Genomic DNA, 27,266 nt, shown 5'->3' on the forward strand with positions numbered 1-27,266 from the left:
GTGCCTTAATAGGACCTGCCCTTTATCTGAGTAATGACTTGAGCAACAAAACGTGCAAACCGTATGTCCCATAAAGGTAACCACATTAGAAAAACAGGCTGCTGTATACATTTAAACATGCAAGAGTTCCATTATTTTAAAGCAAAACAAAGTTCTCTTCTCAAACCTCTTTTTTCCTCATGGTCTTCTCTCTTCTCTGTGTAACGTTATTCCATTTTACACATACACTTAGATGTGCCATAACTGCTTCGTTTAAAATGCATAAAAGCTATCCACAGCTCAACTAAGAATGAAACAGTTTTAGTATTTTCTGATCCATGTTTCTGCCACACACATTCACCGGCAGTATGATAGCTCCAAGAGCAGACATCTGATTCTTGACATTTAAAGATACAATACTGGTGAAAAATAGTGACGCCTTATTAACTGCAAACAGCTTGTGAGGGAGTAGGTGATGTACTCTTAAAGTGCATAATCAGAACAAGCACTCATTACAGCCTTTCAATTTTATATTTTTGAATCAATGCCATAAGAAAGAGAAATAGCCAGAGATACAAATCTGGATACTTTACAATAACTATTTCATCTTTTCAGCTAGCAGTTTTTTTCCCTGGTGTCTAAAGGATTAAGACATCTCAAAGTTTCCAAAGGGTCTCTAATTTTCATAATAAAATAAGAACTAATGAAGGCAAACCCTGAAACTACAGAAACAAAAGAATTTGTATACTGGTAACCATAAGTGCTGGAACTAATGGGGTGGAGGGTGCTGCAGCACCCCCAGGCTTGAAGTGGTTTCCATTATATATACAGGGTTTACAGTTTGGTTCAATGGCTCTCAGCACCAGCACTAGAAAAACTGTTCCAGCACCTCTGCTGATAACATCCTGTTGAGTGACACTGTAATCCTAAATAGAAGCAAAGCAACCTCCAACTCCCTATGTCCCTTCTGTGACCGCCTTTGGAATCCAGCCCCCCAAAAGCTCTCATTCTTCCCATATGGGAAAAAAAAACATCAGCCTGTTGCCCCCTGGAAAAGTTCATTTGAAACACTGACTTCTAGCATTAAAATGCACATTTATTTTAAATTTGATCTGGATTCCCTTTCTCTTTTCTACGCCCAATGACCTCTCAAAACATGAGAGACGATGACCTCTGAAATATCACAAAAAGAAAAGGAGTACTTGTGGCACCTTAGAGACTAACCGATTTATTTGAGCATAAGTTTAAAATTGGTTAGTCTCCAAGGTGCCGCAAGTACTCCTTTTCTTTTTGCGAATACAGACTAACATGGCTGCTACTCTGAAATCTGAAATATCAGAGTGAAAAACCATCTGCAAAAAGAACAATTCAGTAAACAGCAGTCAATGCTACATACTATACCTGAAGGTATTGACAAGACCGCTCCTGTTGACATGTCTCTGACTTCACTAGTGTCTGATCCATATTAACTGAAGCTTTCTGGTAAACCTCGCGGGCTCTGCTCACTGTCAGTGTAGAGGACCAAGAGCTTTTCTTCATTAACTGGGGATCCAAATTCACGGGCAGGTTTGCACAAGTAGAGCATTTGACATCATTATTGCTTTTGGATGACTTCACAGTATGTTGACTTACAGTATTATAGGCTTCCATAAAGTACTGAGAAGTGGAACGATCGGGGCACCTTCCCATAGTCATAACCCCACTGGGAGCATGATAAATGCAAACATCATTGTCCAAGTTGTCATCTGAACTCCACCATCCTGGTGCATTGGATCTGGACTTGCCTTCTAACCTCCTTTCTTTACTCTTGCTACGCTTCCCATACCTCATAGTCTGTGTCTCCTCTGGGCTTGCTTTGCCACCATTTACACTTCCCTTTGATGGTCCTTCAAGAGAATGAGACTTTGTGAAGAGCTTTTGAACAGAGTGAACTAAGTGGCGGATCCTCCCTGGACTGTCACTGCGATGTTCCACAGCAGTCCGTTTGTATTGTAATGTATGGTAGCCATCTCGATTAAGAGGCAACTGCCTTTCAAACTGATCCAAAAGATTGGCAGGAATGCGATTAGTTTTATTAGCTGTTCCATGGGGAACAAGAGCACACTCGTCTTTAAGTTCATGGTGGGAACTGTAATGTCGCCGAGGAAATGTGCTGCTGGCAATTTGATCGTTATAAGGTACCATGCATTCTGCCTGAAAAGAGTTCCTCTGAGTATAATAAGGGTGATCGGCAGGGTGAGGGTCGACTGGATTTAACAAATATGACTGCCTGTCTGGGTGATGTGGCAGATTGTCACATGGAGGGTCACAGGTAATCCCATGATGATGACTGCGGTTGCTGGATAATCCTTTCATTATTGATGTAAAGAGTGTCCCAAAGTCATCTAATATGTATAGTTATGTTAGAGACAGATCTCAGAGAAAGGCCTAGAAGAATGGAAAACAACAGAAGATGTGAGATATTTAAGCCACTGCAGTAATTAACATGCATATTTTTCATATAAATTGCCTTTAATATCAGAAATCTTACACATAAAATCCTTTCTCACACCCCTTTGTTAGACAATTGGTCACTCCTTATGCATGGCCTTACATCATCACAGAAAGGATAGCTTAACAAATTACAAAAAGTGAACTTGTTTCACCGGAAAACCAAGTGAAAACTAGACAAGGGAAGATTTTCTTCTGTAAAACCCACCATTGCTAACTAACTGCAGTAAAAATGCTGTCATCTAGCCTCTAAGCCCCAATCCTACAAACACTTACACATGTGTGCAAATCCTTATATGTATATTCAGTGGGTCCCAAATTACTCACATGCATATTTGCAGGATCAGGCCTGAATTCATTAAGCAAAATCATGCTCTTTCAGAACATTTTCTGGGTTACTTATGGCCCAATGCAAAGCACAGAGAAGTCAATGGGAGTCTCTCCGCTGAATTCACTGGATATTGGATCAGGTTCCAAGTGTACTTTCCATTCAGTTTATGTCTTTTCTCTACTCAGATTGTAAGCATCTTTTCTTTCTTATACTACACTAAGAATAACTCACATGATTTATATTTCAGCATGAGACTTTATTTCTTCAGGGGAGAGAAGCAGTGTGGGAGACATGCATCTCAGTTGGATAGTCCGTGTCTTTGCACAAGTGCAGAGAAAAGGTCAGAGTAACACAGTTAGAAAGACCCAGAAACTTCCAGAACATGGTGTGGTAGTTAGCAGATATGATCAGTAGCTGTTCTAAGGCTCTATATGATGTTTTCATTGTGGGCAACTCGCCTGGCAGGTGATAACCTAGTCATCCTCTGAGAGCTGACTCAATCAGAGAGCAAGGTAGTCTGTGGGAGGGGGAAGGTTACAAACAAAAAAGTTCAATACAGCCCAGCAGACCCAGCAGTTAATTGACACAGGACAGGAGGAAAGTCTGTATGAGAACACCATAAATTTACATAAACTACCGTAAATTTACTGCTTAATAGCTTTTGTTTAAAAGTTATTCATAGTACTCTAAATACTATTTACAAGGTGGTTTTGCGCACATTAAATGTTTGTTTTTAGTAAGAGTATGGTATGCGCTCTTTGAAATCGACTGGGAACTATTAACATTCATTTATTTGGGGTTTACATACAATAGCCTGAGGTTTAATTCTGTGTAATGCTTTTTGAAATGTCCTGAAAAGACAGAACCCTGGCCTGTGCTTGAGCGAGGAATAAAGCTGAGGTGCAGGAAGAAGGGGACTGTCATAGATTTATACAGTATATTTTCTGAGCACTCCATCCTTTCCCCCGTCCCCAGTACATAAGCACAATATCAAATCAATAATAAAATAATAATAAAGGTTGCTGACTCCATGAAAACACACCCCAACAGTAATAGTTTTACAGTACACACCTTTGGGACCATTACGTACCTACTGACTTACTCCTACTCTTTACCAGAAATATTTTAGACTTAGAGCAGACTGGTATTTTGCTATTCAGATTTATTCTCATAAATTTTCAAAGAACGAAAGTGTTTGAGTATCACCTCTCCCTCTAAAGTCAATGGGATTTGTACAACCAAATCTTTTAAATGGCTTTTTCAAATGTAAAAGACTATATTATTTGAGTGGATTGGAAACATTTGGCCTCAGAGTGACTTTCAAAGGTTACAGTACTACCACTAGCAACCAGATATATTCCTTTAGCTCAAGTGATTCAATAACTACAACCTTTCAAGTCCCCAGGTCATATCTCACCAGTGGCAAATTTAGCAGTCCAAAGGACCAGTTGGAGTAATGTTGCTGCAACATCTACACCGCTAATGTATGAATTGCTAATGTTGCAAAATAATTCATAGCAATGTCTAAGGAGCTGGTGCGTAGAAGGGTGATGCAGCAACATTGGGCTTTTCAGGGGCATTTTTGTTGTGCAGTCTCTTTGCAGTTTCTTTTAACATAAGTAAACTGGAACTTTTTCACCTTCACTATTGTTTCCATTGGGGCTTATAATGCATTGTATCTCTTGGAACACTATTTCAGTCTGAGTCTTTCTTGGGAATGTGGAAAGTCTTGTGTAGCAACTGGAGTGGCAACTGTAAGGTATTTTCATCAGGTAAGTGTTTATGTTTTAATGAGATGTTGACATAACATCTACCGGAAAATCAACCACAAAGAGACTTTCTGAAATAGCATTAAATTGGTCTTGATCTAGCAAAGCCTGTTTTGCATTAACCAGAACATATTTTATATTTTCCTCTGAATCTCTAGCAAGCCAAAAATGTTTCTCAATATGCTACAGATCTGATGTGGATGTGCTGCATTTCACTCTTCTATACCACCTCTGTGCAATGCAGAAAATGTTCATTGTCCGGAGACCTTGAATGCTAAAAAGTTTTCAGAAGATCACAAATGGCATTTGAAATATTCAAACAAGATAAGCTCACTGGTTTACTCAAATAGAGACATGATCTAAAGTACTTTTAAAAGCACTAAAAGAGACTATGTTCAGAGCTCAGGTCTTATCAACTACACAGTACTTAAAGTATCCAGCAATTCTAAAGAACACTTTACAGCTTTACCAACTCCTTTACAAATATGATCTATTAGGCTGTGGAACAGTCACGATTACCAAGGGAAATGGTAGTAGCACCATTACTTGAGTCATTTAAAATGCAACTTGACAAAGAATATACTGTCAAGAACAGTTCTGCAAAATGGACCTGATGACCAAATAAGTCTCCCTCATTCTTTAATATCTATGAATATAGGTTCACACTATAAAGCTTGGCAAATGGGGGCTTCAACCATGTAATAATGTTGACAAAAATTCCTTCATTATCATATTGTGAGCCTTAGCGCTAAAATAATTATTATTATTATGTAATCTTAACAAAATACAAGTTCACCACACAAGAAAATGATCACAACAATTCCACTCCCAAAGATCTTACAATCTAAAACATAGACCTAAAGGAGACGGGGTGGAGTAGAAAAATTCAGAATGGTGAGTGAGCAACTTTTATTTTTTAATTATTCATGTTATTATGAATTCCCAACTTGTGGGTATTGTGAAAGAAGCAATTTTGCAGAGGAGAAATTTGACTGAGAAGGGGTGGCTGTGGTATAAGAGTTTGAAGACTTGACAGGAGGCCATTCCATGCATAAGGCAGCATGGAAGAAGTCATGGAGATGAGAGTGAGGGACGGAAATGAATGGCATATACAGACTGGTGTCACTGGTGGGGTGGAGTGGTTGTGGGAAGGAGCAAGAGCACCAAAAGAGGAAAGGACTGATTTGTAGGCTGCAGCGGAGCTGTGTGGGAACTAGAAGGCAAAGATGAAAAGTTTAAACTAGATGCGGTGTGCAAGGTGGAGGGCTTCAAAGAAATAGAAGATGTGGTTTGACTGATGGAAGAGGAGAATAATTTTACTAATGGACAGGTTGTGGTCTTGGACGACTGGATGGTGGAAAGGCTTAGGAGGAAAGTTAGAGTTCAGTTTTATATCCATATTAAGTCAGTGTTGTCAATGAATCATCCAGGAGAAAATGTTGGACACAAAGGAGAAAATGGACTGGACCAAGAGTGAGAGAAGATTTGAAAGTCACTGCCATGAAGACGATAAGCTTCACCACTCACAAGTGTATGCAGGGTTACAATGAAGAGGAGGGGCTAAGAATAAGGCCTGGCAGAACCACTACAAAGAAGGTATTGGGGAGGAAAAGAAACACCTACACAGTGCTGAAGATCTCACAATGGCTGGAGAACCAAAAGAGGGCAGAGCCAAGGAAAAAACAGGCTGCCATGGAGAAGGGAGTGATCAGCAGTATCTAAAGATATGGATACAGATAGAGTAAAGGCCAGAAATGTATTCTATATAATGTAAAGTAGAGTAGAATTTTTTTTATTCTTAACCCTTAGGCTGCTATTATATTAAATTATAGAGGTCCTTACATTGCATTGACTGTTGTGAAAATGATAATGCTGAAAATATCTACCCAGAAAAGAGCACCATTCTTTTATCATATATCAAATATCTAATTAACAAAGATATGTCCCACTGTACTTTAATTATTCTGCTACTATAGGAGGATCATACAAAAACAGAAAAGTATCAGGCTAAGTTGGTGAGCTGATGTACATTACATTGAATAAAGCATACTGGTCATATATTTTCCCTAGATTACAGAGGTTTATAGTGCTTCTACTACATATTTAAAGGACTATCCTTATGAACAGTAAAAAGCACATTTGTTTTCATTACTATATAAACTACATTCAGAAAATACTTGAAATACTGACAAACGATATTAAACAACTGCATGCCCTCATCCCATTTGGAAAATGATTTAATATGATTTTACATAACAGAATTGGTTAAACCTATCAAGGAATTTTTCAGTGTCATTAATAGCCAATGGGGAATCTGATCATAACACGAGTAGCTGAGATGAGGAAAATTGAGTTTGTGCTGTATTGTTATATCTTTGCCAAACCAATACTGTTTAATCAATCATAAAAATAATAAAGGATCCTTTCTGAAGATCTTACAGATTTATAAACAATGGAAATCGCAGCTCTGTAACTAGAAGAACAAAAGACCGCTCAATAGCATAGTGATGGATGACATAATAGAGAAATAAAACATTATCTTGTAAGGCTGGAGAAGTCTAATCTTATTCAGAATCAGTATTATGTTTGCCACTGTTATTTTAAGTAAGCGAAGGGGATAAAAACCTATTCATACTTATTTCTGACACAGTATGACCACACATATTACAGTGCACAGTACATATATCAGTTATATGTTGGAATGATTTAATGTGCTGGAACATTGTGCCCTAAATTATTCATATGCCACTAGCATGGTTTGGAATCAAAGTGGCATACAAAACATCAGAACCTGAATATACAAGTTTTACAAGCTTTCAAGTATTCTATGCACATACACTCTATTATGGTGTTTATTTGTATTAACTAATATACAAATCATCTATATTCTGTGTTTATTAATGTGCAATGCTTTCCAGAGACCTGTTTCCTGTTTTATATATCTGTGGAAACCTCACCCTTTTAAAAAGATATAGGGATATGTAGCATAGCCTCTCCAACTTTATCTGAGAAAATCACACAACTACATTACCTGTGTGTCATAAAAAAACATGAAGAAACTATTAGGTAGCAAAATTCTTTAGCTACAGTCATGTGCAAATAATATTTATAGATAAGGCTGCGAGTCTGTCACAGAGATCATGGATTCCATGACTTTCCAGGATCTCCATGACATCTGCAGCAGTCGATGCGGATAACCCCAGGGCTAAGCAAGCAGCTGGGGTGGCCCTGGGGCGAGCCGCACTGGCTGCTGCTGGACCTAGGGTGACCAGATAGCAAGTGTGAAAAATCGGGACAGGGGCTGGGGGGCAATAAGAGCCTATGTAAGAAAAAGCCCCAAATATCGGGACTGTCCCTATAAAATCGGGACATCTGGTCACCCTAGCTGGACCCAACCCGGGGGCCAGCTGCTCAGGGGGTGCCAGAGCTAACTGCAGGGCCCCCAGAGTCTCACCCCCAGCAGCAGCAGCGCCTGGGCCCCCCTAGAGCACCTAAAATTTAGTCAGGGGTATTTGTAGTAAAAGCCATGGACAGGTCAGGGGCCGTGAATTTTTGTTTATTGCCCATGACCTGTCCATACGGCAGAGTAGAGCAGTAAATATAGAATGTAGAGTTAACATTTGTGTATTCTTATGTATTCAGAAATAGGTTATAGTTAGTATCAGAGGGGTAGCCGTGTTAGTCTGGATCTGTAAAAGTGGCAAAGAGTCCTGTGGCACCTTATAGACTAACAGACGTGCATCCAACGAAGTGGGTATTCACCCACGAAAGCTTATGCTCCAATACGTCTGTTAGTCTATAAGGTGCCACAGGACTCTTTGCTGCTGTTATAGTTAGTGTCTTACAAAATACTGCATTATAGGTTAGATGTTTCTTTCATGTGGACAATATATTATATGTAGTAAATACTGATTATTTTTCTAGGAAATTCAGAATTTGATTATGCAACAATAAGATTCATAATGAGACAAACTCCATAACATATAGAAGTACAACTGATACTTATAGAGGGCATTTGAAGGAATCACCACATAATTATATTTGTATTTATATATTGCATATTTTAAATATAGATTTCAGAGGAACAGCCGTGTTAGTCTGTATTCGCAAAAAGAAAAGGAGTACTTGTGGCACCTTAGAGACTAACCAATTTATTTGAGCATGCTCACGAAAGCTCATGCTCAAATAAATTGGTTAGTCTCTAAGGTGCCACAAGTACTCCTTTTCTTTTTAAATATAGAAAAACTCAAAGAATTGAGAATTTTATGAGCAACAAGTGAACATGAAAACTGTATTAGCAATACACAATATTAAGACCAAATAATTACTTTGTGTGAAACGTATGATTTCCTACTTACGGGTAAAAGTCACCTAAGCCAAATTATGTAATCCCTGCAGTACACATCTGTTGAGAAAATGAGGGCCAGACTCCTATGGAGGTTGAATTTTCTTTGTGCAGTGAACATAATTCTTTTGAAATGTCATTCAGTGAGTCACAGCCTGATTTAAAAAACCTCATTTTCAGACAGGGTCAGACTAAAACTATGGCTCTGATTCAGGAAAGCACTTATGCACCCTTCCTGTATAGGATGCTGTCCTGAATTGGGACCTCTGTGTCTAAAAACAGGATCGTCTTTCCAAAAAGTATTGTGTGTGGCTATTTGGAACACATTTCCCCCCCCCCCCATATGCTTTTTAATGTTGTCATCTATAAGTTCTTGCATCTGATCCTATTGTATCCATCCTGGACAAATGGAGGAAATTCTCCTTATCCTCATACTAAATCCTGAGGATTTCATCCATATACTTAATGTGTGTCACCAAAAAGAATAGCTGTTAACAGAGAATACCAGGGATTGAAAATGCTACCTCAAGAGTTCTAACCCCTTACAAACACAGGAAAAATACATCAAACTGCCATAGACTCCTCAGACATAACACAGAGCACTGACCTCCCAGGTCTCATAGACATATAGATATTAAGGTCAGAAGGGACCATTATGATCATCTAGTCTGACCTCCTGCACAATGCAGGCCACAGAATCTCACCCACCCACGGTCTCGATATTTTACAACCAGTTATTCTGGGCTGGCCTTTCTATTGGCTTTAATAATATCAGTGTTACATCACAATAAAATAAATTAATTGTATTATATATAAATAAATACAAGGCTACGTATGTAAAAAAAATGTGCCATGTACTTTGTTAAAGGTATCCAGAGTCCAACAAAAGGAAAATAAAAGATGCCACATTAAGTTTTCCCAATCCTTTTTGGCATATGTCTTGCGCTGAAATGTGTTTAGGGTAAAAGTCTCAAAAGAATGCGTAGATTTGGGTGCCATGCCAAGCAGTCAGACCAGACAAATGACGTTTAAATTATAATGACAGCTTTGAATAGCAGAAGGGAATCCTCAAGAGAAAGATTCTGCTTGTTCCAACAAACAGATCAATAAATGGGAGTATCTTGAAGAAAACAATCACACTCTTGTTGATCTTTGAGGAGTGTATTGAAATTGGCATAGTAGTGAAGGAAAACTCACAACAGAGAGAAACAACAGGATGATGTGATTAGAATGGATGGATTACAACAAAAACACTTTTTTTTGTTATTGTCTACTTTTCCTGTCTGCGGTATCACACCCCAACATCTTTAAGTTCACAAATGACTGTGGTGAACGGTGCCCAATACTTATATACCATAGAATGTGATCACAAATGACCCACTGCATTAGATACACCTAATGGAAACAGCTAAGCATACACTTTGGGGGTTCTAAATGCTATATCAACATAGGAACCAGATTTTCACTAAAATGGGTGTTTGAGGTGAGACAGTATTGAAGTCCAAGCTTATCATGTTATCTGCCTCTGGTAGTTTTTTGTCTCTATGGCTAATAATAAATGAATTCTCTGTGTGTGTCACTAAGATTGTAGTCACTGCAAGAACCTTCTAACACATAATTAATCTGTGAGTCTCATTCAAATACCATTACAAAGTCTGCAAAAGCTGCAACAGTGATACATGTCTGCGACATTTTGACATATTGAGACTGAATTTTAATCATGTTAGGTGTGCAATTATTTGGATTGCATGCACAAATCTGGGAACTGCATATAAAAAGGCACACAGTGATAATTTTCACTCCCACTTACCTCATTAACACACACACACACACAATTGATCCCTTTATATGTTTCTAAGTCAGGTCCATTATGATAAATAATGATATACTATGTAATTAGACTGCTTGTAGCCATGCATTTTCTGTGGTACTTCAGTACAGAATCTGTCTCTCAGGGTAGGGTGCAGCAATTGTATGTAGAATTTGTGGTACTGTAGGTCCTATCACAGATTCATAATTACCATTTTCTATTCTTGCCTTTCAGGAGGAAAATGACCCAGCTGCTTTTGATACATTAAAATATCTAGATGAGCAATATATTATGTTACACACATTATTATATTATAATTGGAGGGCTTGTCTTGTTATGAATCTTTTACTATTGTTACATAATCAAATTCTTAAATTACTAGACATGTGTATGTATACACACACACACAAGGATGTGTATAGGAAAATATATTAAATTATACTATTTGGGAAACACTATGTGAACATACATTTAAAGACTATATTGTAAAAGTATATGTATAAGGAGATCAGTTTAAAGTTGCATATGAAACTCTAATTCTATTTTCTGACTTTTGAATGCTACCTTAGCATTCTGTTAACAGTGTTACATAAAAGTTCAAGATGGATATTTGAGGAGAAGAAAAGCAAAATACCATAATTTGGAACTATATGGTTATATACCACTTAGCTGGCTTGTGTCATTTATCTCACTTCAAACCTAAGGATCTGCAGAGTACCTGTTTTGGTTGGGAATTCTAAAGATCTTTCACTTATTGTAGTGGCACAGTGATCCCGTATTATTTCAGAGCTCGACGTCATAAAGCGAAAGGAGAATCTGGATCATTGCATGCTGGTCTCATGGCATTCAAATGATTGGAACTGCTCAGGATCACACAGAGAAGGAACCTGTCTTGAATTCTCAGTAGCGGCAAGTACCAGAATATACCTAGGACATCCCAACAACACTGAACGTCTTCTGAACATGGAAGTACTGCCACAAGAAGTGCTACATTAAGAACTTACATGCAGAGATATGAAATGATTCATTTTGTATACATTATTCACTTACAAACTGTTGAAGGCTTGTGTTTTCAATCAGAATGCGATGCTCAGCAGATAAAACCTACATACAATACGTGTAATGTACAATGCTATTCTTGTAGAAGTCAGTGTGATACAGCATGGCCAGAGGGCAGCAGGATAGTGTGTTTTTTTTTTTAAAGCAGAAAAGAATTTTATTTGTGTAACACTTAAAAGGAGTCACCAAAAAGGATAAAGCAAAACTATGCAACAAAACAAAAGCAAACACAAGGTATAACACAGCAGCCTTCAGGAGGGAGAAGTGTTCAGGCTAGCCTGGACCCAGAGCGGGGGGGCTTCCTCGACACTCGTGGTCTTCCACCCTCTTGAGTTACCTGGTGGCCTAGAGCGGGGGGGCTTCCTTGACACTCATGGTCTTCCACCCCCTCGAGTTACCTAGTGCCACACCCAGTGTCACCGATTATTCCTCTCCTGAGAGTGCCCAACAAAATGGGCACGGCTGCGGGGTGGGCGGTTTGGGGGTGGGAGGGAACGTACACCACGTGTGATAGGACCCCTCCTTGGTGACAGTGATGATGGTATCCACAGCGGCAACAGCTGCGGCTGGGGTCTCTCGCTCTTCCCCTCAATCAAAGGGTCAGACAGAGGGAACCGGATGGGGTCACCGAGCAGAGAACCTCGGACAGCGCCCACCGGTCCTCGAAGGTGTCAAGGGAGTCGGTGGACGCCGCCCAGAGGAACTCCGCCCAGATAAGTGAATGTACTGAGGATCGGAAAATGGTCCTACAATCGCAGGACGCTTCATTAGCCAATCTCCCCTCTCTGGTTTTATAAATGGCTTTTTTAGCTAGGGCTAGGAGGAGGTTAACCAGGAGATCTCGCGATTTTGTGGGGCCACGGATGGGGAGTGTGTAGACAAAAAGGTGAGGGGAAAAGTGTAGCCAAAAGCATAATAAATTATTCGTGAGGAGCCAAAAAAGGGGCTGCAGCCTGGCACACTCTAAATATACACGCGCCAGGGTTTCCCTCACATTGCAAAAAGGGCAAGTATCCGGGATGGGGGTGAACCATGTCAAAAACACGCCCGTGCTCACAGCTCCATGAAGGAGCCGCCAACTAATGTCCCCGACGGGCCTCGGGACCAAGGTGGAATACAGGCTGGCCCACCGGGGTTGCTCACCCTCCAAAGGTGGCAGGAGGTCCCGCCACTTGGTATCAGGGTGGGACACCAGGTGTTGGCGTGAAGGGTGTGAAGTGTGAGTGTGTATAGATATTTCCGTGGCGCGATTTGGAAGCTGACCAGCTGCAGTTCATGCAGCCGGCTCGCAGTGAAAGGGTGAGGGGTTTGTTGGGATCTACGGTGTAAGGGCCCAATTGAAAGGTCCGGCGGACCTGGGGTAGAGGGTGGGCGGGGTGCACCCTCACGCAGGGCTCGGTTGAGATAAGCCCGAGCAGCAGGTGTCAAGGAGGCCTTCACCTCCTGAAGTACGCGCTGTGGGGTACGAGGTCTGGAGAGCCCCATGCGCTGAGTGAGCGTCAGGGGATCCAGCCAGTCTCCCCAGTCGTGGTCTAGGAGGTCTCCAACTCTCGTGACTTCCACCAGGACCAAACTCTGGCGCACCGAGTGGGACTCCGCCACCTTCACACGGAGCTGGGGATTGTGTAGCAGGAGCTCCGTGAGGAGATCTGCTCCCACGGTGGCCGCCACGGACCTGGTCGTTGAAAACAATTTCCAGGTCCGGAGGAGGTCCTCGAGAAGACCAGCAGCCTGGAGAGGTCTCGCGGAAAACCTCTTGGACAAAGATAAAAGAGCTGCCGGTCGTATCGGAGCCCTTGGAAGCGGCGCAGGAAGGCGTGCACCAATATGCTCCACGTCGAACTACCTGCACTATAAAGGAGCCTCTGCAGGGCCTAGAGGGCGGAAAACACGGACCTGAGTGTGTAGACACTTCAGGCCCTGCCCTCCTTCCTTCAGGGGTAGATGAAGAACCCCAACAGGGGCCCAGTGCATTCCTGACCAAAAGAACTCTAGAATCAATGTCCGGAGGTTGGTCAGGAAACCTAGGGCCGGGACCAGGGTGTTGAGCCGGTACCAGAGCGTGAACAGGACTAGTTGGTTAAGTACCAGTGCTCTCCCTGGGACGGAGAGACATCGGAGTAGCCTCGTCCATTTTCGGAGCCGCTCTATCACCCCACCTTCTAAATTTTGCCAGTTCTCTGGCGGAGAAGGGTGCCTGGCAGAAAGGTAAACGCCTAGGTAGAGCAGTGGATCCTCGCTCCACTGGATGGTCTGTAGCGCGGGTGGGAGGCAGCTCACCTGCCGCCAGTCCCCCACCGCCAAGCCAGAGCTCTTGACCCAGTTGACTCGGGCGGAGAAGGCTGCCAAATAGATGGCCTGGCAAGCCTCCACCCGTGCCAAGTCGCCCAGGTCCTGGACCACGAGGAGCACGTCATTAGCGTATGCTGACAGGACCAGCCGCAGCTCCGGTTCCCACAGCACCAACCCCGTCAACCTCCTGCGGAGGAGACAGAGGAAGGGCTCGATCGCCAGAGTGTACAGCTGGCCCGAGAGGGGGCACCCCTTCTGTACTCCTCGCCTGAAGCTGACCGGTTCAGTCAGGGTCCAGTTGAGCCTAACCAGACACTCTGTGGAAGCGTACAGCACCTGGAGAAAACTCACAAACTGAGGTCCGAATCCAAACGCCTGCAGAGTGCCCAGAAGGTACCCATGGTCCACTCTTTCGAACGCCTTCTCCTGATCAAGAGACAGGAGGGCGAATGACAGACCGTCTCTATGCCCAAGTTCCAAAAGATCTCGGTTTTGACAATAGGTTGTCAAAAATGCTGCGACCCGGAACAGCATAGGTCTGGTCTGGGTGGATCACATCCGCCATCACGGACCCTAGCCACAGCGAGATTGCTTTCGCTACAATTTTGTAGTCCGTGCTAAGGAGTGAGACGGGACGCCAGTTTCGTAAATCGCGGAGGTCCCCCTTCTTCGGCAACAAGGCAAGCACTGCTCGCCTGCATGAAAGAGGGAAGACTCTGCCCTGCAAAGACTCAGCCCAGACAGTGGCTAGGTCTGAGCCAAGGATGTCCCAGAACGCGGTAGAACTCCACAGTCAGCCCGTCCATGCCCGGAGATTTATTGGTGGGCATGCGACGGAGGGTTTCCGAGAACTCGGCCAGGGTGAGAGGCAGCTCTAGTTGGTCTCAGTCGCCCACGCTGACTGTGGGGAGTTCCTCCCAGAGCACCCTGCAAGCTCCAGGATCGGTCGGATCCGGGGAGAAAAGGCTCATGTAGAAGTCACGGGCCCTCCCACACATCTCCACCGGATCCGTGAGGGGGGCGCCGTCTTCTGCTAGAAGGCAGGTGATGTTTTTCTTGGCCCCCCTCGTTTTCTCCAGGGCGTAGAAGAAACGGGAGCCGCGATCCATCTCCCGAAGGAGGTGGATGCAGGATCGAACAAAGGCACCTTGGGCCCGATGGTCCTTGGGGGCCTGGAGCTCCTCCCGCTTCTCCCGGCACGCTCCGCAGAGGAACGGGTCCTCGGGGCTGGCGGCCAGATGCTTCTCCATCTCTAAGACCTCCCGTTCCAACTGCTCTATCGCTGCATTTCTCCGTCGGCTGGAGCCCCGGGTGTAGTCATGGCAGAAGAGCTTGGCGCGCACCTTCGGGAGATCCCACCATCGCCGTGCTGAGGGAAAGGCACACCGCTGCTCTCGCCAGGCCAGCCAAAACTCCCAGAAGGACGTCACGAAGCCCTCATCCTCCAACAGGCTGTTTTTAAAGTACCAATAGGCCGGCCCCGGCCTCTCTGCACGGAGGGAGGCTGTTATGGTGGCTAGATGATGGTCGGAAAATGGGGCCTGCCGAATGTTGGAGGAATGGGCCTGTGAAAGATGGAAACAGGATAAATAAATATGGTCCAACCGAGAGTGGTGTGACTGATGGGCCTCCACCCAGACAAAGGTGAACGTGGAAGTGTCATCTGGGTGGTGGTCATGCCAGACGTCTACTAGGGAGTAATGTTCGACTATTTCTCGGAGAATGTTCGCAGCAGCCGGGCTCAGCTCGGCCCCTGAGCGGTCCTGTTCCTCGAGGGTGGTGTTAAAGTCCCCTCCCAGGACTAAGCACTCGTGAGAATCTAGGGTGCTGAGGAAGTCGGACACCCGCTGATAGAATTGCAGCCGCTTCGGGCTCATTGTCGGGGCATAGATGTTAACGAGGTTGACCACGAGCCCCTCCATACGGACTCGGAGATGCAGCAGGTGGCCCGGCATGGCCTCAGTGACCCCTAGCACCTTGGGCTGTAGATTGGGGGAGAACAGGGTCGCCACTCCAGCTTGTCGAATCGTGAAGTGGCTGAAATAGACCCCGTCCACCCACTCCAGCCGCCAGCTGTCCTCAGCGGTCGGATCCGTATAGGTCTCCTGCAGGAAAACCACAGAGTACCCCCCTTCCCGAAGGTAAGAGAGCACCTGGGACCTGCGGAGAGCCATCCTACAGCCCCTGGTGTTCAAAGTTGCAATAATGACGGGCGTCATGCGGAGGGCTGGGTGGGTGGCGGTTCCATGTTGGCGGGGGTGTTCGCAGCCCCTGGTGGGTCGCGCAACAATCCGTGACCCATCCCGTAAGTGAGTATATCGTCACGGAAGCTGCGGGCCTGCCCGTAGGCCGCAGCACCATGCCTTCCTTTCCCTTTACCCTCCTTTATAAGGGCCCTTGTGGCCTGGAGGATTTGATCAAAGTCCCCCCATAGCTGGAGAGCTAGCTGTACCCTGTTGCGGGAGCCACGGATGTCTTCTAAAAACTCTCGCAATGCTTTTCGCAGCTCATGGGGGGGTGGGGTTGTGATTACTGGGTTATTCCCTGGTGGGGCTCTTGGTGCAGCCTCGTGGTCCACTGAGGCGGGCAGGCAGGGTGCAGACCACCGACGGGGCGTCTGACAGGCTAAAGTTATTAGGTCCGTCTCAAGCCTTGGGGTAGAAGAGGATGGCGGAGGGGAAATTGCAGCTCCTAATGGGTCGCGGCAGGAAAATGCAAAGGCTACTCCTTGGGGAGGATCCGCAAAAAACAGGAAAAAAATAACCCCAGGGGCGGCAATAGCATTGCAGGAGGAGGTGGATTGGGCAGGGACAGGGGTAGGGGTGGGGGCAGAGGCGAGGCTCTGGGCTTCGGGAGGCAAGCAGCTGAGAGGTGGTGCCTCCCGAACAGATTTGAGGGTTAAGTGGGTGGGAGGGGGCTCCCAGTGACACTAGGCACAGGCTCTGTGGTGGATTTGGCAGCCATGGCATCAGGTGGTGGACCACCTTCTGCAGGGTGCTCGCCCGGGAAGGCGGTTAGGGGGAGGGAGCATGGGGAAAGGGGGACTGGGGCAAGGTTGCCCAGATCGAGGCCAGTCGGCAGTAGGTCATTCTTTCCCTGGGTGACCGGGGTCAAACCTAGGGCCTCGGTCTCATACATGGAGGAGAGGTCGTCTTCTGCCACACGGGGGGTCTCCCCTCTGGCGCCCGCTATGACGGTTGCTTCGGGGTTCGCGGCAGGGTTCGGGTGATATTCGGGCAGAAGGGGCTTCCTCAGGGGTCTCGGAGGGGAGGGTCTCCCATGGAGGGAGATTCTACCTTCCAGTGCTATTTTGTCTTCCCTTCCTGACACCGGCGGATGGATCTCACTCGTGGGCATAGCGGAAGGCTCAGTGTCAGTGCCTCCCTTCCTGGTTTTCTGGGGGGCCTCCGCATCGGATGGGTGCAGCGGAGCTCGAGCCTTCCACTTGCCTTGCTTTCCCTGGACTAGGGTCTAGCCCTCCATAGCATCGTCTGGGATAGCAGGGGTTGTGTCTGGGGGCAGAGGCTATGGTTCAGGGGCTCGGGGGGGGTAACGGTGAGGAAGCATGGGGGGGGCGGTTCTCCTTGGGGCTGGCCCTCTCCTATGCCTGGTAAAATCTTTGCTGCACCCTCCTCCATAGGCTCTCCTGGATTGTTAACAGCAAGGGCAGGGCTCCCTTGCTCGTCTGGGCATTGTAGGGGAGGTGTCTCTTGGGCCTGGGTAGGAGCAGCGGTGGATCGAGCAGGTGGGAGGTGGTTTCAGATGTCGGGCGGCCAGGGGCGTCAGCAACGATGGAGCCGATGTCCTGCTGGGTCTTGGGGGTCTCGGGTGCCTCTCCCCGCCAGGCCAAGGGCAGTCTCTTCGGACATGCCCCGCTGATCAGCAGAGGTAGCACCGGGCCTCTCCTGTGGAATAGTAGACCCAATAGCGGGCTCCCTGGTAGGGGACTAGGAAGGACCCCTCGAGCGCCTCTCTGTCACGCGCCGCTGGCGGCAGTAGAAGTTGCACTTGCCGGTGGAATGAAAGGACGTGACAGAGGATGAGGTCCTTGCAGCCCAACGGGAGAGGGCTGATGATAGAAACGGGTTTCCCCAGGGTGGAGAGAGCGAGTAACAGGGCGGCATTGGGTAGAAAAGGAGGGACGGAGGTCAGGACTAGGCGGACGCCCAGGTCTTCTAGCAGCTCCAGGGGGACAAACACCCCCACCACCACCAGGACCTTCTCCACCATCTCCTAGGCGGCAGCCTCCGATGCTAAGAAAAAGACGACCTTCCCGTACATTTTGGAGGCCGCCACAATAGCCGTGGGTCCTACCACCCTTGCCAACGCCTGCACGTATGTCTCCACGTGGGGCAAGGTGGGGACCAGGAGGCAACGGACGCTGTGCTTCCTGGTCATGGTGGGAAAGGGGCCCCGGCCGCTATTGATGATAGCGGAGGCTGTGGGTGGGAGAGATGACGAGGCGGCAGGCGGGGGGGGGCTGCCACCGCCCGGGCATATGCCCTGGGGGCCGGGGGAGGGACGTTCGCAGAGCTGGTGGAGGGAACAGCGGGGAGGGATGCCATGGTTGATGACGAGGCCACAGCAGTGGGGGCGGTGGCAGGTGTTTTGGCAGCAGTGGGGGGGGCTTGGGGGTTGGGTGGGGGGTAGGTGGGGGAGGGGCAACTGAGGTTGTTAGAGGGGCCTCACCCCTCTCATTCCCCACCATCGTAAGCAGGGAGAGACAGGGAGACACCAGAAGGAGGAGGGGGGAGGGGGAAACAGATTAACCACTTCTCCCTGTTGGGCTGCAGGCGGGGGGGGGGGCAAATGGGTCGGACTGGACAGGGGAGGGAAACAGGAGTTGGGGTCAGGTAATAGGGGCAAACTGTGGGGTGGGCAGTCCGGGGGGGGGGGGGAACGTGGACCCACGCGTGTTTGTCCAAAGAGTCTTGTTTGGTCGGCTGTTGTGTCTGGTCCCGATGATGGAATTCAGGGCAAGCAGTTGAGTCTAGAGGCAGATGGCAGGTTGCCAGCAGGGACGGATGGTGGGGGGGGCCGTGACGGTTGTAGTAGTGTTGGGGGGGGCACCGATGGATCGGGGGGCATCTCCGTGCCACACCCCCTGTGCCCCTATAGATGCAGTTAAGACGCAGTCAAACTCTCCCCACACGAGAGTACAGTCTTACAGCCCCCTCCACGATGATTTATAGCTTCCCTGGCGGTTTTTTCTGTCGGCTGCCTTCTCTTCCGGGTTTTGTACCTTTGAACAGCGGGGCTTTCAGCAGGCCCGGAATGTCGCAGAGATAAGAAAATTCTTCATGGCTCTGTATGGGACCATAAACAAACAGCAAAATGGTTGAGTCTGGGGGCTTCCACTCCCCTCCTCCGGGGAGCGGGTCGGCAGTCCTCCCCCTCTCCTCCGGGGGTTGCAGCTGAAGCAGTAGCAGTGGCCGAGGGCAGGTGTGGGGGGGCTGGCAGGCAAGCTGCCAGCCGACCAGCACTCGAACAGCAGCAAAGAAAAACAGCAAAAAAAACCAAAAAAACAAAAAACGAAGAAAAAGCATCTGGCCCGGTCAGGGTCGGGGGACGACTAAAGCAGGGGCAAAAAGCAAGGAAAGCCCAGGCCAGAGGGCAGCAGGAGAGTGTTAGAAGGGAGCCTTCTTCCCTGTAGAGGGAAGAAAGTTTGCTATGGATTAATTAAAGCACCTGAAGCCAGTCACCTGATAAAACCCCCCTGCTTCAATCAGACAAGAAAAGGAGTTGAAGCAGAATGGATTGATGTTGGAGCAGAGAGCAGTTTTGAGGGAAGCAGAGGAGAGTTTGGAGAAGTGCTGTGGTGGGCTAAGAAGACCAAGACCCTAGGTAAAGGGACACCTGGTTTGTGCAGAGGGAGGGCAGGAAGGCCCACAAGCTGAAGGGCAGGAGAGGGAAGTAGCCCAGGGGAAGGAACTGCTAGTTCAAGCGGTTTACCGCTATCCCTAGGGCCCCTGGGCTGGGACCTGGAGTAGAAGGCGGGCCCGGGTCCCTCCCTCTCCACTCTCCTCCTCTAGGACACTAGTGGGGCAGTTAATACCCCAGTTCAGGGGTGAGAAATGGTGCCCTGAACCCTCCCCAAGAAGAGAAAACACAAGACCCATCAAAGTAGTGCCGGCAATTTGCCACAGTCAGGTATTTTAATGTTGTCAAATCCTGGTCATTTTTTTAAAAAAAGGTCACCTTTAATTTATATTATAAAAGCAGGATTTGATCTGAATCATCCAGACAGTACACATCACTGATCAAAGGACATTGTGGTAATCAGTAATTATTTTACAGCAGAATAATGAACACTGCTGATCAAAGCCTACATGGGACTTCCACCAACATTATCCACGGTTGCATCTGCAGATTACTAATCCACTTTCTGCTAGCTAGTTTAATAGTCTGAGCTTCGTGAAACTCTGCTAAATTCTGACCTCAGATACTGACCACACTCCACCTTTAAGCACTGTCCGGCTTGCTGAGAGAAAGGGAACTGTGCTGGGGGGAGGGGGCGGAAGAGGGGAGGGAAACGGAGGGGAAGAGATCAGAAGCTGCTGAAAAACAGGATGTGGATACAGCGTAGCGTTGCAGACTCATCGCCTAGGACTGGAAGGGCTAGGGGTTGAAAAGAAGCAAGCCCAGGCATGAGAAGCCCTTTTTCCATGGAGCAGGCAAGGCAGCATGTGTTAAAGAATTTTAAAAGGAGGTATTGGTTAAAGGAATGGAATGGGTGGAGGGGTTTGGGCTCCTATGAATGGTATGGCAGGAAGCCAACCCCCCCTTCTGATTGCCCACCTTAACCCTCGTATGAGTGGGGTGGTGGATGGTAAGGTCCCAGCAATGGGTTGGCTGGGGCACCTGGATGGAAAAAAAGGGGAGCTGGCAGAAGCACCCCCGGGTAGTTATTGAATGAACATGGAGTTACTTGCACTGTACATTTTTATCGGCTGGGTAGTCCCAGACATCTAATAATAAAGTTGCAGCCTGATTAAAACTGTATCAGATGTCTCCTGTTCTTCTTTCAGTATAGCCAGACAATTGTTTGTATGGTTCTAAGAGGATTCTTGTACACTATCCTGAAATCACAGTATTCAGATTCACGTCAGGTGCCTGGCTTTTCTTAGTCCCATGTGCAGGGGTCCACCCCATGCACAACACATACCATTACGCCTAAGTTTTTATGGTGATGGGAGTCTGTGTGTATGTAACTTTATATGCTTTCAAATAGTGATATATTAAATTCAGAAATTCATTTACTAAAATGGCTCGTTTTTAGATTCATATTTCTTATTATTTAAATATCAAACTGAACATTGTTTTAAATAAAATGCTTCTTCATTTTTTTCTCCCCCTCAGCTGAGAGCACCAGGCTGTCTTGAACATCATAAAATATAGTTTTATGAGGCACCTTCCATTGCTCTTGCTTTCAGCATGGAGTGCTTGTAGGCCTCAATCTACTTAAACAGAAATATAGGATTCTTTGTTTCCTTTCACTACTACCCCCTGCCAGTGACTCTTTACTTTTTACAGGGTATGCTTCTAAGTCCAAGCAACATTATATTCCATACAGGATGTCAATATCACATTCTGTAAGCTTTCCATTTGCCTCTTGTCCTGGACCAGGTTGTCAGCTGCTGGAACTAGTGGCGGAATAATACCAACAACCTCAATTCTGATGAGGCTTTTCCTGAAGGTTTGTTGCCTACCCCCCACATTCCAAATAAATATAATTGAGTCTCTAATGGAACAGCCAGGGCCACGTAAGAACTTGGAAGGGCTTAGTGACATGACAAGAAAGATGAGACCATTGGCCTTAGTAGCTGGGAATTCCATACGCTGCCACCACAAGTCCACCAGAGTGTCACTGGACAACCAATTGTAAGGAACCATAAAAATGCCCCTGAAAATATTATTAGGGGAACCCATTTCACAGTCAGGCTATGTATTATGCAGCCTTGAACACATTCAGAATTTTGCCAGTGTGGTTACCTTGCATGATCCAGGCTCTCCTGCTTCCTAAAGGCTAGCAAGGCATGAGGGTGCTGTGGAAGAAGTTCTATCCTTGGATCAGAAAACTATCCATGAAATTGCTCTTCACAGACGACGATGTGGTGCTGATGGGTTTTTAGTTCTTGGGGAAAAAAATTATTTGTAAGGTAGGGCTTAGTGAGAGTGTTGTGAATGCTTTGGAGAAATTAGGGGGGATCCTGATGATTCCTCTCAAAGCTCTGATTCCTACCAATTATCTGCCCAGACCACATCTATTCAATCGGACACCAAGAAACCAGGCAAGAGGTACAGATGTGAGGAAGTTTCACTTATATTAAGGGCCTACCAACTGCTGCAGGAAATATGCTTAAGGAACTACCCTAAGGAACTTTTTGAACTATCTTATGTATACCACCTCGGACAGTGGCAAAGACAGTTGATAAGATAGAAACAAAATACCTTTGCTTAGCTGAAAACTGGAAATAATTTTTAGAATGCTCTTCAAAATCAACTTCTACAAACTCCTCATTCTAGAAGCAACAGGACACAAAATAATTAATGCTCAGTTCATCTCACTTTCATCTAAATTGCAAAATCAGAAGGAGCTTGGATTTTTCCTGAGCTAATTTCCAGACACCCTTTTATTAAAAAAATGTTAATATGGTGGACTCTTGAGATTCAGTGACCCACATAAAAGGATTATCTGAGCAAATACCTTTAAAGAAAGGTATTGGTACTGGTAAATGTATCATGTTGTTTAAACAGACAATTAACAAAAAGAAATTTAAAGCTCTCCTATAATTCATGAAAGGATTTCCAATTCACTTTACCGAACTGCCAAAACTTACCACATTAGTTTTTGTTGACACTGTATTGCTTGATTGGTTTGTTGCAAATATACAAGTTTAATACATCTAAATATATTCCCAAATTAAAACAAAAACAAACAAAAACCTTGCAGCAAAATGCACTAAAATTGAGTAAATATCAAATATAAGGGTAAAATAAAACAGGGATGTTACAATTATCACCAAAAGTAGCATTATAAATTCAAAAGAAATCCAAACATGTTAAGGTGTGAAAATGCACAGTTAGGGACCATTTTAAAATTAATTTTAACTTAAACTAATTGATTTACTTATAAATTCTTAGAAAATGCATTCGGTGCTCAAACCGTAAGTGCTGTAGTTTTAAGGAAGTTAATCTGTATTCATATGTAAAGATCAGTTCAACTCCACCTTAACTATGGAAGCACTTAATACATATATTTTAAATAAATATAGTTTAAAGGCTTTTAAAAGAGGTTCCCTCTACAATCACAATTTTGGATTCTCTTTTGGCTATCAGCCTGACTGTGAAAATTGAAGATTTGGTTGAATACCTCAAGTATTTCCACTAATATTTGTCCAAACAAAAAATGTAATTTGCTTCAGCTATGTCCATGGCCTTTTTGTGTTCATTTTTCATGAATATTTCAGTGACTTGGTTCAGTGACCTGAATGTGTATGTAAACCATTAATTTTAAGACAGCAGCATAGAATATTAATGAAAAGCAAGTTTTGAACTTCCGTAGTCACAAAAAGAACCTGATTTTAAGAGTTATCTCATCCAGTTAAGTAGCAGAAAAGAATGCTGTGTATTCCATGGGTAAAATCAAAACTAACATTGCTCAACCACTGGATTTTCAATACTTGCAATGAATGACTTGCAAATAACACAACTAAAAATTACTCACAGAAACTATTCAATTAATAATTTAAAATATTGAACAAGTATCAGAAATTCAGAAATTGCTTGTGGACAATTAGCAAACGAGGAGGCAAAATCCATTGGATCAGTTATTTGCTACAAGTTATTCGCTCAGTTTCGTAAAAATAGGGATGTAGGAACTTGACTAACATTGTTTAGCTCAAAAGAAATAATGAATAAACGCTCTGATATCCTGGATTGAACTGGCCAGCTCTAGAGTTCCATGTGTAGTTGATTGACTGACCTTTATTTGCATAGTCTGGGACTGATTTTTCATCAAATTAGTGAGGTCACAGATGGTTAATTCTGAAGCTTTGGTTCTCAAAAGAAAAAGACGGAGCCCCCGCTGGAGGATTATTAGATGTACTTCTTGTTCCTGTATACATGGCAAACAGAATTCAAGCCATGTTGTCTCAGTCACTGCATATGTTCTCTCTAGAAATGCATCACAAACAGCAGAGGTGAAATAATATCAAAAGGTAAATGGGCATGTTATTACTGAAGGATGCCTGACTTTGTCACATCTCCAGCCCCATTACTGTATGTTGTCTATTTAGCTCTATAGGACAGGGACAATGACTGCACTGTACTTTAAGTGGGGGTGTGTGTGGGGGTGTGTGTGTGTGGACTTGTCACATTTGCCAGGAGGCTTTAAGGCGGGGGATAGAGAGGCATGGACATAGCTGCAGATGCAGAGTGGGTCAGCATGACAACGCTCGGGGACCATACGAGAATCTGATAAACGGTGAGCCCGGCAGGAGATAACCCTTGTTCCCCAGACCAGGCAGAGCACCCCACAACCTCACAAGTAGCGAAAGACCAGGTTTGCTCAGGATCTGCTGTGGGCACTGTGCTAGCACTGTGGTTGCTCAGGGGCTGGAAGGAATTTTTTCCGTCACTGCCAGACTGGCCAAGTCAGAGTAGGGGTTATTTTGCCTGCCCCTCAGCGGGTTTGGGGGAGGGCTTAGTTAGAGTGAGCAGGAAATGAGAGTTAGGCTATGATGTCACAACTCATTACATAAGTGAGGGGCGGATGACCAATGCAGGTACTCCATTGGGAAAAGATACAGCGATCAGATGAAAGGTTTGGTAAAGGATTTAAAGGATATGTTTGTTACAGGAGTGGAAACATGGGGGTGGGGGTGTGTGAAGGGCTCTTATGATTTGGACGACAGGGAGCCAACCCCCCTTTATAGCCCACCTTTAACCCTAATTTGCGGGGAGATGGTATGATCCCAGCAGCATTGGCTGGGCACTAGGATGGAAATGCGGGGGGGGGGGGGCGATGAAAGGCTCCCCCTCCCCCCGGGTAGATACTGAAACGATCATGGAGTTACCTACACTGTACAGTTCTATCTGATGGGTACTCCCAGAGAGCTAATAATAAAGTTGCTGTCTAATTAAACTATATCCAGGGTCTCCTGTCCTCCTCCTGGTATAGCCAGACAACGTAGATGCACAGTCTGCGAGGCAGCTGCAGATTGGGCACAAAGGCACCAGTGTGCGTTCCTCGTTTTTCTTTCTCTCTGGAGAGTGCCAAACGCACTGCTAGCACCAAACATAGTAAGAAATTGTAATTATTAATAGTTACAAGTAGAAACAGAATATATTCAAGAATATTTCCAATTCACTTGAGCTTTCCTGCTTGGAAGCATTCTCAGGCAAACAGGGAATTTATAGACTCAGAGACTTTAAGGTCAGAAGGGACCAGCATGATCATCTACTGTGACCTCCTGCACATTGCAGGCCACAGAATGTCACCCACTCCTGAAACAGACCCCTAACCTCTGTCTGAGTTACTGGAGTGAGTCCTCAAGTCATGGTTTAAAGACTTCAAGCTACAGAGTATCCACCATTTATACTAGTTTAAACCTACACATGACCCACGTCCCATGCTCAAAGGAAGGCAAAAATCCCCCAGGGTCTCTGTCAATCAGACCTGGGAAAAAATTCCTTCCCAACCCCAAATATGGTGATCAGTTAGACTCTGAGCATTTGGGCAAGACCTGCCAGGCAGATGCCTAGGAAAAAATTCTCTGTAGTAACTCAGAGCCCTCCCCATCTAGTGTCCTGTCCCCAGCTGTTGAGGATTTTGCTACTGGCAGTCATCAATGGGCAACATGCCTTTGTAGGCAATCTCACCATACCATGGCCTCCATAAATTTATCAAACTCAGTCTTGAAGTTAGTTAGGTTTTTTGCTCCCCACTGCTCCCCTTGGTAGGTTGTTCCAGAACTTCACTCTTCTGATGGTTAGAAACCTTCACCTAATTTTGAGCCTAAATTTGTTGATGGCCGGTCCATATCCATATCGGTTCAAAAAAGAGTTAGATAAATTCATGGAGGATTAATCATCAATGATTAATTAGCCAAAATGGTCAGAGATGCAACCCTATGCTCCAGGTGTACCCAAATCTCCAACTTTCAGGAACTTGATCAACAGGTGGTTGATCAATCAATAATTGCCCTATTCTGTTAATTCCCTCTGAAGCATCTGGTACAGGCCACTGTTGGAAGACAGGTTACTGTGCTAGGTGGACCATTGATCTGACCCAGCATGATCATTCTTACGTTCTTATTTGTAGGTCCTACTGCAAAATGGCTTGACCTGAATGTTTTAAATGATACAAGCTAAATTTACACTGTGATCTGTAAAAATTGTTTGAAGTTCTAACAATATCTGTACTAAGCAGTTGCAAAGCACTCAAAATGCTTCAGAGGAACTATGATTGTTAAGAAGTACTAAAACCTTCAAAATGAGAAAACTATAGAATTCAAATTAGCACACAAAAACACCATGGTAAATTTTTTCCATCCATCTTTCCCTGTCTCCATCACATTTTATTTTGGGGGTAAAGGAAATGAAGTTCATACCAATGTTTTGTATTAATCCCTCAAATTATGCATTTCACAGAAACTACGAGCAGGGAAAAACCCAACTTAAAGTACACACAGACGTTGTCAAACAATATCTTCACTTTGATTATTATGTCTTTGCTATTCAGCAGAAATCCTGCCTTTCCATTCAAAACATTGGGCATATACTCAATTGAATACCAGAATAATCAATTTTTAAGCGTAGAAGGGACCATAAGCACCATCTAGTTGACCTCCTACATAACGCAAACCATAGAAATTTGTCCTTTAATTCCTGCATCAGGTCCACACTTATGGTCCATATCTCCTGGTTGACCTATATCACATCTTTTAGAAAGTATCGGGGGTAACCGTGTTAGTCTGTATCCACAAAAACAACAAGGATGCAACAAGTGGGTTTTTTTACCCACGAAAGCTTATGCCCAAATAAATATGTTAGTCTTTAAGGTGCCACTGGACTCCTTTATCTTTTAGAAAGACATCCACTTTTGATTTAAAGACTTCAAACAATGGAGACCACATCCCTTGGAAAGATGTTCTAATGGTTAATTATCCTGACATTTAAATATCTATA

General features: G+C 45.0%; 1 protein-coding gene across 14 annotated transcripts in view; it reads right to left on the bottom strand.

The window, feature by feature from the left end:
* DLGAP1 (DLG associated protein 1) overlaps positions 1-27,266 on the bottom strand; it is a 639,595-nt gene that overhangs the window by 205,755 nt on the left and 406,574 nt on the right. For 12 of the 14 annotated variants that reach the window (XM_073331531.1, XM_073331533.1, XM_073331534.1 and 9 more), the window contains one exon: positions 1,381-2,406. In XM_073331531.1, coding sequence (XP_073187632.1) covers positions 1,381-2,334 — 954 coding nt within the window. In that variant the 5' untranslated portion in view covers positions 2,335-2,406. Of the gene's footprint in view, positions 1-166; positions 230-1,380; positions 2,407-24,060; positions 24,252-27,266 lie in introns of those variants that run through there. The other 2 variants (XM_073331536.1, XM_073331544.1) reach the window with 2 other exon arrangements.

This window comes from Lepidochelys kempii, chromosome 2 (assembly GCF_965140265.1).
Source record: "Lepidochelys kempii isolate rLepKem1 chromosome 2, rLepKem1.hap2, whole genome shotgun sequence".
NCBI classification, from domain to species: domain Eukaryota; kingdom Metazoa; phylum Chordata; order Testudines; family Cheloniidae; genus Lepidochelys; species Lepidochelys kempii.